The 15432-nt window shown below is 57.5% G+C and overlaps 1 protein-coding gene across 7 annotated transcripts in view; it reads left to right on the top strand.

Moving 5' to 3' along the window:
- Wnk2 (WNK lysine deficient protein kinase 2) overlaps positions 1-15432 on the top strand; it is a 124043-nt gene that overhangs the window by 66509 nt on the left and 42102 nt on the right. For 6 of the 7 annotated variants that reach the window (XM_026406923.2, XM_026406922.2, XM_026406924.2 and 3 more), the window contains 10 exons: positions 460-615; positions 864-1055; positions 2651-3196; positions 5314-5610; positions 6120-6169; positions 6898-7066; positions 7135-7251; positions 11413-11583; positions 11723-11768; positions 12344-12463. In XM_026406923.2, coding sequence (XP_026262708.1) covers positions 460-615; positions 864-1055; positions 2651-3196; positions 5314-5610; positions 6120-6169; positions 6898-7066; positions 7135-7251; positions 11413-11583; positions 11723-11768; positions 12344-12463 — 1864 coding nt within the window. The remainder of the gene's footprint in view (positions 1-459; positions 616-863; positions 1056-2650; positions 3197-5313; positions 5611-6119; positions 6170-6897; positions 7067-7134; positions 7252-11412; positions 11584-11722; positions 11769-12343; positions 12464-15432) is intronic. The other variant, XM_026406926.2, reaches the window with a different exon arrangement.

The raw sequence follows: 15432 nt of genomic DNA on the forward strand, positions 1-15432 counted from the left end.
AGAGGACCCTGCTTTGCTGAAGTCCCCACTGTGCCAAGTGTGCTGCGGGCACCTGGATGGCCTGTTGCCTTCCACAGCGCGCCAGCACTGTTTGTTTTCCTTGCTCCATGTTCTATCTGAATTTTCTACATGAATTCATTTTCTGTGTGCTGAGCCAAACAGATGAGACGCTTCCCCACCCCATGTCCTAAGGGGCCCTTCTCTTTGCTTCTGAAAAGCTTCTGTGGTGATCTTTTCTCACGGTTGTGTAATACTCCATGGGGTTAATGTTCCAGAACATTCACTGGCTGAGAGCTGTGGCTCTCCACGGCTTTTCAGTATGGTGAGTGACACTGCAGGACTGCCACACCTGCTTTCTGCTGAGTCACCTTCCTGGAAGCAGGGTCCTTAATGGGGCCGGGCACCAGGATGAGAGGACTGAGGGGCAGCCACCGAGTGTGACCCTGGTGCTCTCCACAGCCGGGCCTCTCCGTGGGCTCTGTCCCAGCCCCTGCCCACCCTCCACTCCTCCAGCAGCGTTTCCCAGAGCCTGCCATGAGCTTCGCCCCTGTGCTGCCGCCACCCAGTGCCCCTGTGCCCGCAGGCCCAGGCCAGCCTGCACCCACCGCCCAGCAGGTGAGTGGGACTCCCCCTCACAGCCCTGGAAGCGTCCCTTGTAAGAGGTGGTGTGTGTGTGTGTGTGTGTGTGTGTGTGTGTGTGTGTGGCATGTGTAGACGTGACTGTGTGTCTGCATGAGTAGGAGTAGGGGCGTGGAGTAGTATGTAAGTGAGCGTGAGGGTAGGCGTGGGCTGCTGTGTGTCTGAGTCTGCAGGGTAGGCCCTGCCTCAGCTGGTGGTCGAAGGCCCTGCCTCTCTCCCTCCAGCCTCCTCCAATGGCCCAGCCATCGGCCCTGCCACAGGTCCTGGCCCCACAGCCTATGGGCACCATGCAGCCGGTGCCCCCCCACCTGCCTCCGTACCTGGCTCCGACCTCCCAGGTGGTGGCCCCTGCTCAGCTGAAGCCCCTCCAGATGCCTCAGCCACCCCTGCAGCCACTCGCTCAAGTCCCTCCACAGGTACTTCTGGGCGGGCTCTCCGCAGTGTCTTAGGGCCTGTCCATCCTGGGTGGGGTTCCGGGGCACCTGCAGGGCCCGTCTGCATGCCATCCCTGTCTGCATGCCAGGATGGGGAGGCGGGATCAGAAGGGTTGGATACAAACTCCACATGCATCAGCACCGTTCTGGTGACTAGCGTGGCAGACCTGGGAGTGTGGAGGCAGCCTCCGAGGGCAGGTTGTCCTCTGTGCCCTCTGGCCTCACATTCTCCCCATCCTATTAGGCCTTCCTTCCAGACTGAGATGCGTCTGGGTTGTGATTGGCCAGATAAGGGGTCTCTCCAGGAGGGGGAGGTGGCCCTCACTGCACCACCCAACAAATACCCAGTCTCAGGTGCATACAGGTTCTGGAAAAGTTTAGTCCAAAATCAAGGACAGGAGTCACAATATGGCTACCAAGTGGATTTGGAAAGCAGATGGCTTGCTGCAGGTGACTGTCCGCCTGAGGTGTGACCCAGGGCTGGGCTAAAGGTGGCTCCTTGGAGGTCTAGTGACCAGCTGGATGACACCACTTCCTGCAGCGAGGGCTGGTTACTACAGTCCAACCTGAGGAGCAGAGGTGACCTCTGGTGTCTTTCTGTAGGGATACTGTCTGTAACTAGGGGCACATGATAGCATGGCCAGTACAGCGTGTAGTTGGGGTTGGGCACCATTGCTCAGGCTACTGGACTCCATGATCCCAGTCATTCTAGAGACCCTCGGTGGTGATGGGCTATGACCTTGGTGGTAGGACAGGAAGTGGCCTTCATTCTGAAGATGGCGGTTCCTGCCGGGAAAGGGGTCTTCCTACAGTTTGCCCTCCCCCTGAAGATTCTCTTGTCTCGGGTATCTTTGTGATACCATGTTAGAGCTGGCTTAGGGTTCTAGTTAAATCATCTTCTTGCTCCTTGGTGGTTTGTGGTGTTAAGTTGCTTTTCAAAATAGAAATTGATTTATTCCTATTTGCTGCCTTCAAATGAATTGCAAGAAGGTGCTCGTTGTGTGATGCAAGAAGGCACCACTATGGAGAGAGGTGTCAGGGACTGAGGGCTGAGATCAGATACCAGCCTTCTCTGGGAGGTGCCAGAAGACTTAGAGGAGGTTCCGGGGTTACTGCTGGTGTGGGGGTGTGGCCTCAGCCCGCCACAGGGGTGTGGAGGATGATTCTACTGAGAACCCTCCAGAAGTTAAGTTTCCATGGGAATTTTCACAGTTGAGGCATCAGCCTGTGATTCCTGACTCCTGGAGCCCGTCTGAGGCTCTGAGTCTCAGTCCTTCTAAGTGAAAGATTCAGGGTCCGTGCCCATAGGTCAGGGTCACTCTTGGGCCCCCTGTTTCTGAGCCATCCCTGATTCCCTCAGAGTCCCCCGTGGGCCCCCAGTGCCCGTGCTGGGGCTGGCAGATTTCATTTCTCTGTGGCGTTTCCCGAGCTGGGGTTTCCCTTGCCACTGGGTGTGTTTGGGGGAGCCCTTCCAAGCAGCTGCAGGATTGCGCCTGAGAGGCGGGGCCTGCTACTGTCCCAACGCTGCGGGGGACCCCTGGCAGCCCTGACTAACCTGCTGTCTGCGTCTCTTCCAGATGCCTCCGATGCCTGTGGTCCCCCCCATCACGCCCCTGGCAGGAATCGACAGCCTCCCTCAGGCCCTCACTGACCTGCCCACGGCTAACGTGGCTCCGGTGCCGGCCCCTCAGTATTTCTCTCCCGCCGTGATCTTGCCAAGCCTCACCGCGCCCCTCCCCACGTCCCCGGCCCTGCCCCTGCAGGCAGTCAAGCTACCCCATCCCACCGCGGCGCCCCTGGCCGTGCCATGCCAGACGATCGTGCCAAACACGCCAGCCGCCATCCCTCTGCTGGCTGTGGCCCCTCAGGGGGTGGCCGCCCTGTCCATCCACCCCGCTGTGGCCCAGCTCCCGGCCCAGCTCCCCACCCCGCCCGTGTACCCGGCCACCTTCCCGCAGATGGCCCCCGGAGACATCCCGCCCTCCCCCCACCACACTGTGCAGAGCTTAAGGGCGACCCCGACCCCTCCGCAGCAGGCACCGCCAGCCCCCCCTCAGCCCCTCCAGCCTGGTGTTGTCCACCTGCCCGAGCAGGCTGCTCCAGTGCCTGCCTCAGGGAGCCAGGTAATACACCCCTGGGGCCTCGGTCTGCCTCCCAGTGCCCGCAGGCCCTCGCAACACTCACTTCACTGGGCCCTGGCTTCCTCTGGGCGTTGGGACTGAGGGGCAGGTTAGGGCTGGGGAAGGAGGCATCTCTGAGATGGGTTGCAGAAGGAGGCTAAAGACATCATGGGGCATCAGTTGTCACCTTGGGAGCCACCAGCATCAGGGAAGCATGTGGGTTCCTTTGTCCCACCTGACCAGGAGGTGGGCAGCTGCTGCTCATGTGGGCATGTGGGTTCCTTTGTCCCACCTGACCAGGAGGTGGGCAGCTGCTGCTCATGTGGGCGAGGACACCCTTACCCTCCCATGCTGGCTCCATTGGCCCTCACTGGTTCCTCTATGGGCTCCAGGCTCACATGCATCTGGGGTCAGCCCCTCCCAAAGCACCGTGTCAGAGCAACGCAGGGCAGACGTGCTTCTGCTAGCAGAGAAAGCTGGGCCAAGAGGTGAGGGGTCTGGGGTCTGACGGGCTACCACCTGAGAGTGGACCTGATAGGACCCAGTGTCAGGTGGGGACCCCTTGCAACCCGGCTAACCGCAGAGAGACCCTGTGGTACACAGGGACAGAAGCCCTGCTATGACCTGGGTAGCTTCGCAGATCTGCACAGCACACTTGCATGTGGAGCTTCTGGGTTATTCTGTTCAGATCCAAGTTGGGGAAGAGCTGATATGGATGCATCCACTTGGGTACCCCACCCCGTGGCCCCCACCTGGGAACCCCTCACCTGGAATCCTCCTGTGTGGGACCCTCACACACATGGGCACCTCTTACCTGGGCATCTCCACCTAGGTGTCTTCCAGCGCAGCCCCATCCTAGCCCTGAGCCCTGACAGCTCTGTGGACGGGGCATGTCCCTGCCTTTTGAGCCTCAGGGGCTGATGCCCCCTCCTGACTTATTGTGAGGATCTGTCCAGACAGCAGAGGAGGTGGCCAGGGCCGAGGGTTCCTGGTGCCAGGTGCCACCCCACTCACTTTGTCCTGATCCAGTCTCGAGTAGGACCCCACATTCCGAGTATACAGGGAACCCCCCGGCACTGCTTCTTGCTCTCTCACTTCCAGAAGGATTGTGCCTGGAGAAGGAAGGCAGTGTTAGTGGCTGGCAGGATGGTGTCTGTCTAAACCACCCAGCGGGAGGAAGCACATCAGCCCTGTGCTCCCACTGAGTGAGCGTCAGTCTGAGCAGGTGTCCATGGCAGCCTGGCCAGCTGATTCCTGGGTCAGGGGCCAAGGAGTAGGACGGCAGAGACCTGAGCTCCGTGTGCTTGGGACATGGCTGCTTAGCCCTGGCCCTGGCCCTTCTGGGCTCTTCATAAGTTGCTGCAGGCCTGAGGGCCATTCCTGTTGTCTCTGTGGTGGAGATGGTCATCGATGAGCTGGGCTGAGCACCCTGGTGACAGCAGCTGGGGCTTCTGACCAGGAGAGAACCGTCCACCTGCTGGGCTGTGGCGTGGTCTGTCTGACCCCGCGTGGGTTGCTAACAGAAGGTCTCGGGCTGGTGCCCTTCCTGAGAGGTGGAGAACTTTCAACCTTCTCCGCCCCCAAGTGAGGCAGAGGACAGATCATCCTGGCACTTTGAAATCCAAGCCGGCTTGTTCTCTACTTGTCTGACCTTTTACCTGGGAGGAGATTTCAGGGAGAGGTGAGGACAGTGGAGGAGCTGGCCTGGGCTCCAGGTCACCCTGTGGGAGACGGCAGATGTCGGTGAGCGCTCTCAGGGAGCACTTGGCCCCTGGGAACTGACCAGGAGGTCTGACACAGGCAGGACACTGATGGCCCCAGGGAAGGCCCCAGGAGCCTGGTTGGATCCTGTGGGTCACCTGGTGCTTTTCACCTGGGCTTACACAGAGGTTCCCAAGAGATGTCTGGGTCTGGATATTACCACAGATTCTCACAGAAAGGGCTGCGAGGATGCCCCTCTCTGTTTGCTTCTGCTAAATCTGCATGTCAGATGTGCCTTGAAACAAGGACTCACTGCCCTGGGGAGTATGTGGGTGGGGGAGGAATGTTCCATGCCCCCACCACCACCCTGGCCGTGTCAGGCGGGCCCCTGGCATCCAACGTGCATCCCTGTCCCCTAGGTCCTGCTGGGCCATCCTCCTCCGTACACTGTGGATGTGGCTGCTCCGGTCCCTGCTGTGCCCCTGCCACCTGTTGTCCTCTCCCCGCCTCTGCCAGACGTGCTGCCACCTGCCGCCGCCCCCGAGCTCCTGCCTAAGTTCCCTAGCTCTTTGGCCCCCACCGTGGTGGCAGCCGCTCAGGGTGTGCCCACCCCGAGCGCCGCACTCCTGCCGCCAGCAAACCCGCCCCTGCCCACTGCGCCTGTGATTGCCGGCCCTTGCCCAGCCGTGCAGCTGACAGTGGAACCTGCCCAGGAGGTGTGTGCCTTAACTCCTGCTTGCAGCCACCCCCGGGCTGCACTGGGAACCTCAGCCCTGAGGTCAGTCCTGCCCGCAGCCCACCGCTCCCCGGAGGCGGAGTGTGGTCTGGGACAGCCAGACGTTCCCGTTCTGGCCTCTCTCACTTCCCATAAGCCCACATCGAGATGGAGAGCAGGAGTTTTGTAAATGGGTTTGGAGGACGCGTTCCCTGGGAGAGGATGTGAAGAAAGCTTTTACAAAACCCGTGTGTCCTCTTTCAGGAATGATCAAAGTGGGTTAACGGATGGGGAAAGGAGACAAGCCTCAGCTTTTTGGCATCTGCTAGGCTCCAGGCCTTTCAACCAGATGAAAACCTCCCTGTGTGGCAGCCCCCTGGCCACAGGCGGGCGAGAGGGGCTGAGGAGTGGGGAGGAAAGGACAGCATGGTGGGGGGGGGTGGAGGGGAGTGCGTGCCACCCGCGGGTCGGAGCTGTGACCCGTTCTCTTTCCTCTGTTTTTTATTTCAGGAGCAGGCCTCCCAGGACAAGCCGCCTGGCCTCCCGCAGAGCTGTGAGAGGTACCGGCCCAGAGGGGACGGGTCGGGGGTGTGGGCCCAGCGCTAGCTCAGCCCAGCCTCTGCTGCTGCTCCATGGGCCCTGACCCAGTTTGCCTCGGTGCCACCACCCTCTTTTCTAAACCTGGCCTGGCAGAGCTTCAGGGACCTCCTCTCGGGGTCTTTGTCAGCCCTGGCTGAAATCTGGTTGTTGGAGGCTCCCAGCTCTGTTTGGAGTCTGCTGGGAACATGGCCCTGGCCTGTGGGCCAGCAGGAGGAGGCTGTGGGTGGACAGGCCCTGGGGGACTTCCTGTGAACAGCAGAGTCCAGCCCCTTAGACCCTGGGTCTCCCAGACCGCCACCCCCTGTGTTCCTGGGGAGGCAGGCTGCTCTTCCTGAGGGTGCTCAGGAAGTGCCCGGGGCCCATCCTCTGAGGGTGCTGACGCTTCAGGGTCTTCACGCCAGCTCCAAGTGGCTGCTGTTTCCTGCACAGATGGGGAAACTGAGGCATGGGAACCAGTTCTTGGGTCAGGATGTTGAGAGGGCTGGAGGTCTTGCAGCCAGTGACTGTCAAGTCCACCCTTCTGCACGGAGGCTACCCGGGATGGACGCTGCAGGGTCCCCTCACAGGCAGCCGCTGTTTCTGCAGGTCCCAGCTTCAGGCCTGGAGGTTTTGAGGCCCCCAGGCTGGGCTGGCAGGAGCCCTGGCTTGTCACCCCTGGGTGCTGTTAACACTCTTGGTTCTTACTCAGCTATGGAGGCTCTGATGTCACTTCTGGAAAAGAGCTGAGTGACAGCTGTGAGGGCGCCTTTGGAGGGGGCAGGCTGGAGGGCAGGGCTGCCCGGAAACACCACCGCAGGTCCACGCGGGCTCGCTCCCGGCAGGAGAGGGCCAGCCGGCCCCGGCTTACCATCCTGAATGTGAGTGGCTGGGACCCCGGGCACGCGGGCGCCGCGTCCTCCGTGAGCTGACCCTCCGCTTCCTACAGGTGTGCAACACGGGGGACAAGATGGTGGAGTGTCAGCTGGAGACACACAACCATAAGATGGTGACCTTCAAGTTTGACTTGGACGGGGACGCGCCTGATGAGATCGCCACGTACATGGTGAGGGTGGGCCTGGGCAGCGAGGCCATGTCTGGGGGCACGTGCAGGGTCCAGTGGCTGAGCTTGGCCCTGTGTGGGGGTGTCACCCACCCCCAGTGCCTAGGGGCTGCCCCGGAGCGGTGAGGCTGTGGTGGGGAGCGCTGACCCCTGCACTGGGTTCTGTGGGCTCCTCCCCACACTGGGCAGAAGCCTCTGGGGACCAGCGGGCAGCTTGAAGGCTGTAACTCCCCAGGAGGGTGTCTCAACCCCTCAGCTGTCCCTCAGAAGAACAGGAGGAAATGGCAGGCAGGTGCCATGAATGAGCAAAGGGAAGCAGCACTCCAGCACCCCAGCACCTGTCACCCTCCCCGTGGAAGGGCCAGTCTCAGCCCTGCACCCCATTCGCGTTTCCCCAGCTACTGCAGGCACCTCCACCCAGAGACGCCCTCCCTGCCCAGGTGGACCACTCGTTGAGTACCTCATCCTCAGGGGCTTCACTTGTTCCCAAACCTTGCTCCCAAGGGATCCCACAGTGTCCTCAGCACCTGGCCCTATTAGAAATGGGGATCTTTGGCCCTTAGAAACTGTCCAGCGCACAAGGACACAGGCAAAAAGGACCCTCTTGTTTGCACCATGCTCACTGCCCCATGAGTGACCACCCCACAGGACAGTGTTCTTCCTAGAACATCACCGCCAGCGGGGAGCTTAGGAAGCCGTCAGCATTGGTGGCTGGTGCTGTGTCCACCCCCCCCACCAACACCCAGACGGCCACCACATACAGTGAGTGGGGCTAGCGTGACTAGGGAACAGAATATGAAATGCAATTTAATCCAGCGATGCCAATGGCCCACGTGGCCAGTGGCCGCTACGTTCAACAAGCTGGCTCTGAAGGTCAGCAGAAAGCTTCCCCTTGGACCGCGTCCCAGCCGCTCCAGCCCCGGCTTCATTAAATTCTGATGTGGATTTCATGGGAAAGCCACAGCTGCTGGCTTTTGGGACAGTTCCACAGAGAGATCTCAGATAAGACCTTCCTGGAGCCCACGCCCAGGGCACAGTCCCCACGATGTTAAAGAAGAAATTGTTCAGCCCTTTGTTGAAATGCTGGGGAGGATTTTTGGAGACTGTTGCAATCGGGGAGAGAATATGTAGTCAGCTCTGAACCCAGCAGGGACAGCGAGAGTCACAGCCCAAGAACAGCGTGGGGGTCAGTGGACGGAAGATAACGGAGAGGAGACCTCAGGTGCCGAGCCCAGATGGATGGTCAGCTCAGGTCGTGGAGGACGCCAGGCAGCCCTGGCCTCTCACGTTCAGGATGGTCAGTGGGCCTGGCTGGCCCTCTCCTGCCGGAGTGGGTGTGTGAACCTGTGGTGGTATTTCTGGGCAGCTCCACCCTCCAGCCTGCTCCCTTTCAAGGTGCTTTGAAAGCCATCGCTCAGCTCTTCCTGGAAGTGACCTCAGAGCCTCTGTAAAAACCCACTGCTGAACCCACTGAGTGGGGCCCTAGCTGAGGGCCACCCTCATGTCTGATGTCTGAGAGATGAAGAATTTGATCAGATGCATGGTGGCTGGTGGAGGGGAGGGTCCAAGGTGGCGACTGGCTACCGTGGGGCCAGGAGGGGTCTTGGTCAGCAGCCAGTGGCTGGTTCCTTTGTGTAGCCTAAGCAAACCCTGGTCTTCACCCTGCAGTCTAAACGGAAACCCCGAGACATCTCTGATCTGACTTTGTTTTCGAACCTGTGTCTCCTGTTACTCTGTGTGCATGTGTTCCTGTATCTCAAAGCATAATCATGAAGTGGACGCCTGTGAAGTGTCCCCTCGGCCTCTGAGCCTGTTCCTGTGGCCCTGCCCCCACCTTCCTTGCAGACGAGCGTTTGTTCACGTCCCCCACGGGGTCCCCGTCCAGGGACGACACAGTTCTTACTGAACTGTGAACACTGACAACTCTTTGGCTTCTCAGACCTGTTTTAACATGTGCTCACCATCCTGATTCTCCTCCCTCCTGTGGCTCTCTCTCCTGTACCGTGTGAAGGTTGGAACTGGGAGTTTTTAAGCCAGGTCATCTAAAGTCCCTTTACAAAGCAAGCGTGACATAAATACACAAATTTGGCCCCTCGGCCTGGCTGTCCACATGTAGCCTCTGCTGGGTGCCCACCGTGCTCTTCCTCACACCCTCCTGTCCCAGGGACAGAGGCGTCAGGGGGCTGGAGTGGAAGTCTGGCTGTTAGCTGGGGAACGCAGTGCTGTCCAGACAAGCTCCTCCCCACCCAGGGATGGGCCTCCTGAGTGTGGGGCACAAGGTTCCCTTGCTGGTGTGTTGAGCTGGGCCTTGGGCTCATGTTGTGACAGAGACCCCCCTGACACCCCGTGGTGAAGGGGAAATGTGGATGTTTGCTTTAAGTCAGCATCAATTCGCAGGTTATCCAAGGGCCCTCTATCTTTAGGGTTTTCTTGGTTTTGCTTTTGATTTATTTTAATCTCTTTGAAAATAAATTCATACCTAGCAGGAAAACACTAAGGGGCACTAGTTCAGGTCTGTGCCGAATTGGCACGCTGCAGATGTTCTCATGTGCAGCACCTGTGTCACAGCTGGATGCTCTAGCTGCCCATGGTGTGGCACCGTATGCTGTCCTCAGTGAACAGGTGAATGGGGAGGACAGCGTTGGCCTCCTCTGAGGGAGATGCCGGTGCTCCTGAGCCTGGTACGGGAGGGTGTGGGGAGGGTCAGAGGAACTCCGCTCTGCAGCCAGCTTATTATGGGAGGCAGATGGATCCAGCCCAGAAAGGAAGAACAGATGGCCTGGGCAGGGCCGAGGCATCTGGGTGACCGCAGAGGTGTGTGGGTAGGAGAAGGATCCGTGGCCTGAAGTGGGCAGGGATTGGACCCTGCTGGGAGAGGGAACAATCTGACCTCTTTCCCTGGAGCTGTGTGTACAACTCTCCGAGATGCACTATGTCCCATCTGCTTGAGTGGCCAAGGACACAGCAAAACAGGGTGTAAGCAGGGGTGCAGCATGCCCACGTGAGAGTTGGGGACAGTGACTGTCTTTCTCCACCAAGGTCTGAAGGCTGCGGTAGTGAGGCTGTGGTGTGGGACCTGCTGGCCACCCTTCTCTCTCCTACCAGAGGCCTGGGCTGTCCTTTCTGTCCCAGGTGCTGGCTGAAGGGTAGAGATCACATGTGTGAACCACATGGCCCTGAGAAGCCAGAGGGTGGTGCAAGATGAGGTCATCTTGTCTCAGCCCCAGACCAACAGGAGAAAGGCAGCTGGCTTGAATGGGCCTTGTGCTCTGGAGGAACGGCCACCTACCTGGACATCAGGGTCCATGGAGAGGCCATCGTGCAGGGGGTGCACCTTAGTGGAATCAGAGCAAGGCTGGGACCCAGTTATGTGCCCTGAGTAGTCTCTCTGTGGCCAACTTTGGGGACACCCTCTCTGGACTTTGGTCTGAGAAGAGTCTTGTGGCTGTGGGCACAGACCATGAGAAGGCCAGTCTCAGGTAGCTCTGGTGAAATACAGGCATGAGCTCAAGGACTGCCCAAGCCTGAGAAGGGTGGACGCCCAAGTGGAGAGGGAGAGGAGACAAACTCCCAGGGTCCCTGTCGAGGAAGCAGGGGACATCACCTAGTTGGGGGCCACCTGCTGATCACTCTTCTACCCCCACCTCCATGCCAAGTCCGAGGCTACAGGTCAGACACTGGGTCCGGGAGAGCAGGGGTTGCAGGCACAGAGAAGGGTGTGTGGACATCCTGTAGAGCTTTGCCAATCCTGCTGCTCAGCCTGTCTCCAAACCTGCCCACCAGCTGGAACCTGTACCTTCACATCTGCCTCCTTGTCTCTCATGGCCTGCCTGGTGCCCATGTCCAAATTGACCCCCCACACACACACACCCTGGTCCCATTAATCCTGTGCACCTGCCAACTTTGAAGGTGACTGGATCAGCCTGGGGTTCCACGACTGGTTCTCACTCTGGGCATGGCAGTGCCAGACAGGCTTCTTCTCTAGGCTGAGCTGTCTTGTCACCCTGGGGCCATCTGCTCTCCTCACTGGGCTGGGCAGGGACGTGCCCCTTTGCCATGTCTTCCCCTGGCACCGAGAACAGAGTGGAGATCCATAGATCCCCCATCAGGCTCCAGGGCGCGGTCTGCGGCGGGTGGTTACGGCTGCTGCGTGTGCCCTTGCAGGTGGAGCACGGCTTCATCCTGCCTGCTGAGCGGGAGACGTTCATCGAGCAGATGAAGGATGTCATGGACAAGGCAGAGGACATGCTCAGCGAGGACACAGATGCTGACCGTGGCTCTGATCCGGGGGCCAGCCCACCACACCTGGGCTCCTGTGGTCTGGCTGTGGGGGAGGTGAGAGCCTGCGTCCCCAGGAAGCAGTGGAGGGTGCTGTGGGGTGGGAGGGTGGACCCTGCAGTTCAGCGGGAAGCTCTGAAGGAAGTTCTCCCTGGACGCGGGCTGCGCTGACCTCTGATCCCTCTCCCTCATGCAGGAGAGTGGACAGTCCCAAGCAAATGCCCCTGTGTATCAGCAGAACGGTGAGTCTGCCCCCACCTCGGGCCACACCTGTCAGAGCAGATGAGCCTTGGGCCCTGGGAAGAGCCATTCCCTAGTGTCCCTGCCCCCTGCTCTATAGCAGGTGTTTGCTTTGAAGCTTCCAATGAGCATAGTGTCAGGGTCTTGGCATTGCAGCGGGGGTGGGGGTGGGAGTGTGTGGTGACAAGGGTCCCCCATCTGGGAGTGGCCAACCCCATCTGAAGTCTGTCACCTGTTGACTGGCATCACCACCTTCCCGGCCGATGCCACAGGCATCCCAGGAACTAAACATGAACCCAGGGCACTCCTGAGTCTCGGGTTGGCCGCCCATCTCCCACCCCTCTGGGTGAGAGAGGATATAGAAGTCCCTCCTCAGGGCCTCTTTTTCAAGGGGACTGGGGACCGTCTGTGTCATGGAGGGAGGCTCTTTTGGACTATGACTGGGAACTTGGGCTCTCTGCCCGTGCCCTTCTGAGTAAATCCTGTGGGTGCAAAAGTTCTGTGGAGCCCCTGTGGCGGTCCAGTGTGGCCGAGGTGTCACCTGGTCTCAGCATGCTGTTCATGTTCTGTTTCTCAGTCTTGCACACGGGGAAGAGGTGGTTTATTATCTGTCCAGTGGCTGAGCACCCAGCAGCTGATGCCCCCGAATCGTCACCCCCACTTCCTCTAAGCTCCCTGCAGCCAGAAGCCAGCCAAGGTAGGAGCAGCCACAACCCCCACCCTGGCATCCCTCCCCTGGGATCCCTCCCCTGGTAACCCACAGGCTTTCTTCTGCACATCCCTTCACTGGTGTGCACTGGGCACCCAGCACCATGCGAGGGGCCTTCCACACTGTCACCCCAAACTTAGGGCAGCCTACCGGGCTGTTTTCCCTATCCATCCCTGTTTTCTACTGGATCAGCTAAGCCTAAGCTTGAACCTGCCCTGTTATCTCCACCACCGCACAGGTGAGGCACAGGTGAGGCGCAGGTGAGGCTCAGGTGAGGTGCAGGTGAGGTGCAGGTGAGGCTGTGCCACGTGCTGATGGGCTCTGCCCTGCCTCTCTCTGTGCTGCCTCGTGACCTTTGCACCCTTCCTGTTTCATGGGGAAAACACACCCTGGGGTCCTGCTTGGCAAGGAGTGTTAGGTGGGAAAGGCCCTTTTATTTCTGAGCCTGATTCCCAGTGGTCCCCATGGATGGCGATCACTGTGGTGGATCTGCCTACAGAGGACAGTAAGTTTGCCCTCGGGCTATGGGGGAAATCTTGATTTTTAGGGTCCTTTGGAAAAACAAAACTAGTCATTTAAGCCAGTTTAAGATTCCCTATCACTTGGCCAAAAGATAATGGCTAAAACTTAACCCACCATTATGGTACATTGATACCTGTTGTGTTTCCAGTGCTTTCCATTGTACCTTTGGAGATTTGTTACCACCAGGAAAAAGTCAGCTTAATAGAAAACCCCAAAAGAAGCCAGGCCCTGAGATGGGGTGCGGTCTGGTCATGGGAACTGAGAAGTCAGGGTCCAACAGCCTTATTTGAAAGACTCCCTTTTAAAAGGGGAATTTGACTCTTGACTGTACTGTGCACACTCCCAGGTGAAAGAAAAGCCCCTAAAAATAAATTTCAGTGCAGCATAGGGGTCAAGGGATCAAGGGATAGTGTGGTGTAAAGTCAAGGGAGAGTGTGGGTAGGGTCAAGGGACATTGTGAATAGAGCATTGTGATGTGGGGTCAAGAGACAGTGTGGTATAGGGTCAAGGGACATTGTGATGTGGGGGTCAAAGGACAGAGTGGTGTAGGGTCAAGGGTCATTGTGGTATGGGGTCAAGGGACAGCATGCTATAGGGTCAGGGGACATTGTGATGTGGGGTCAAAGGTCAGCGAGGTGTGGGGTTGAGAGCCCAGAGTTCAACCGTCGTCCTTCATGTGCATACTGAGAGGTGGACCTCTGGAAATCTTTCCGAGTCAGGGTATCTATTAAGACGGGAAAAGTGAGTGACGTGTGTGGATCTGGATCAAACATCCACTGAAGATGACCAAAGAAGTTTGACAGGTTATGAGAATCACCTGCTCAAGGGCACTGGAAATCTGAATAGAGGGCAGTCACCAGGCTGGGGTCAGCAGAGGCAGAGAACGAGGACAAGGCCCTTTTCCCTGGAGCATGTCCCATCCACAGGAGAGGCTGAGCACAGCTTCAGCTGCCCCATGGCCAGACAGAGTGCAGGGCCCATGGTGGCCCTGCAGAAGCTGTGCACCAGAGCGCAGGGCCCAATGGAGGAGGCAGGGCTGCAGAGGGAGGAGCCCAGGCAGGACATTTTGGCCCCTCATCAGGAGATCCCAGTGCTGTGTGCTCGGGCAGGAGCACAGAAGTCCTTTCTGAGGGAGAAAATATCATTTTGGATTTCAAATGACTTGCACAGACAATTTTTTAGAGTATAATATCTGGCACATAGTAAAAAAAAATAACTAGGCAGAGAAACTGGGCTCTGGGTCAGATGGGGCAAGCACACACACCAGCCATTGTCACTACTGAGCTGAGCTATGAGTCCTGGACAGACATGATCCAGCTCTCTGAGCACTCGGGGAAACGTTAGCAACAGGAAGATGGGGCATGACCAGGATTCAGGTACCACTGAGACTGCTGAGAGTTTAGCACATTTCCCTTCAGTATGTCCCAACCTGCACCTAACCTTCAGGCCAGAGTTGAGCTCTGTCGTACCAAAGAGAGCTCCCAGGGACACCCTCAAGTTGCAGCTCAGAGAACTGGAAAGGGACTTCCTAAAGCTCAGGAGGGAATTCCCCCACCCCCACTTTTTCTTTTCCCCTCTTCTCTTGTACCAGTCCCTGGATCAGTCTATGGCGTGGCAGCAGGTGGAACCATGTCAGGGTCTAATTAGTGTATAAGAATTTTGAGAACTAAATCAATAGATAAACCTACCTATGTTCCAGACTGGCCCTGAGATGACACAAACCAGTTTCAGATAAGATGAGTCCAGCAAAAGCCCTGATAGCTGAACCAGGGCAGGCTGCAACTTGCAGTCTGCACTTAACCAGGTCATTTGCCTACTAAAGCAAAAATATCAACATTTAGCATAGGATTCAACCATGACTCAAGGTTTCATAATATCCTTCAAGATGTTCAGAATCGAATCCAAAATTATTTGGGAAGTGAAAAATCATGAAAATGTCAACTCAGATGGAAAAAGCCAACACATCCAATAAGAAGAAGACATGGATGAGGGAATGATCTGACAACGACTTAAAGCAGCTATTATAAATATGCCTGAACAAGCAATCACAAACATTCTTGAAACAAATGTTAAAGTAGGAAGTATCAGCAGAGAAATAGAAAATACAAAGAAGAAACAAATGGAAGTTTTAATGCTGAAATTAAAAACACCTAAAATCATCCAACTGGAAGATAGAAAAAGTGAACAGTTTCAAGGACCTGTGAATCTACAACAAAGGGTCTAGTGTTTGTGTCAGATTTCTAGAAGGAGGGGAGATAAGAATGCCAAAAAAAAACATTTGAAGATATAATGCTGAAAACTTCCCAACTTTGGTGAAAGGCATAAACGTGGAGATTCAAGAAGCTAAGCACACTCTAATCAGGTTAAAACAAAGAAATATGTGCCTGTACACATTGCTGAAAACCAAAGCTGCCCCCCACCCCACTGCCAAAACA

This window comes from Urocitellus parryii, chromosome 13 (genome assembly GCF_045843805.1).
Source record: "Urocitellus parryii isolate mUroPar1 chromosome 13, mUroPar1.hap1, whole genome shotgun sequence".
Lineage (NCBI taxonomy): Eukaryota > Metazoa > Chordata > Mammalia > Rodentia > Sciuridae > Urocitellus > Urocitellus parryii.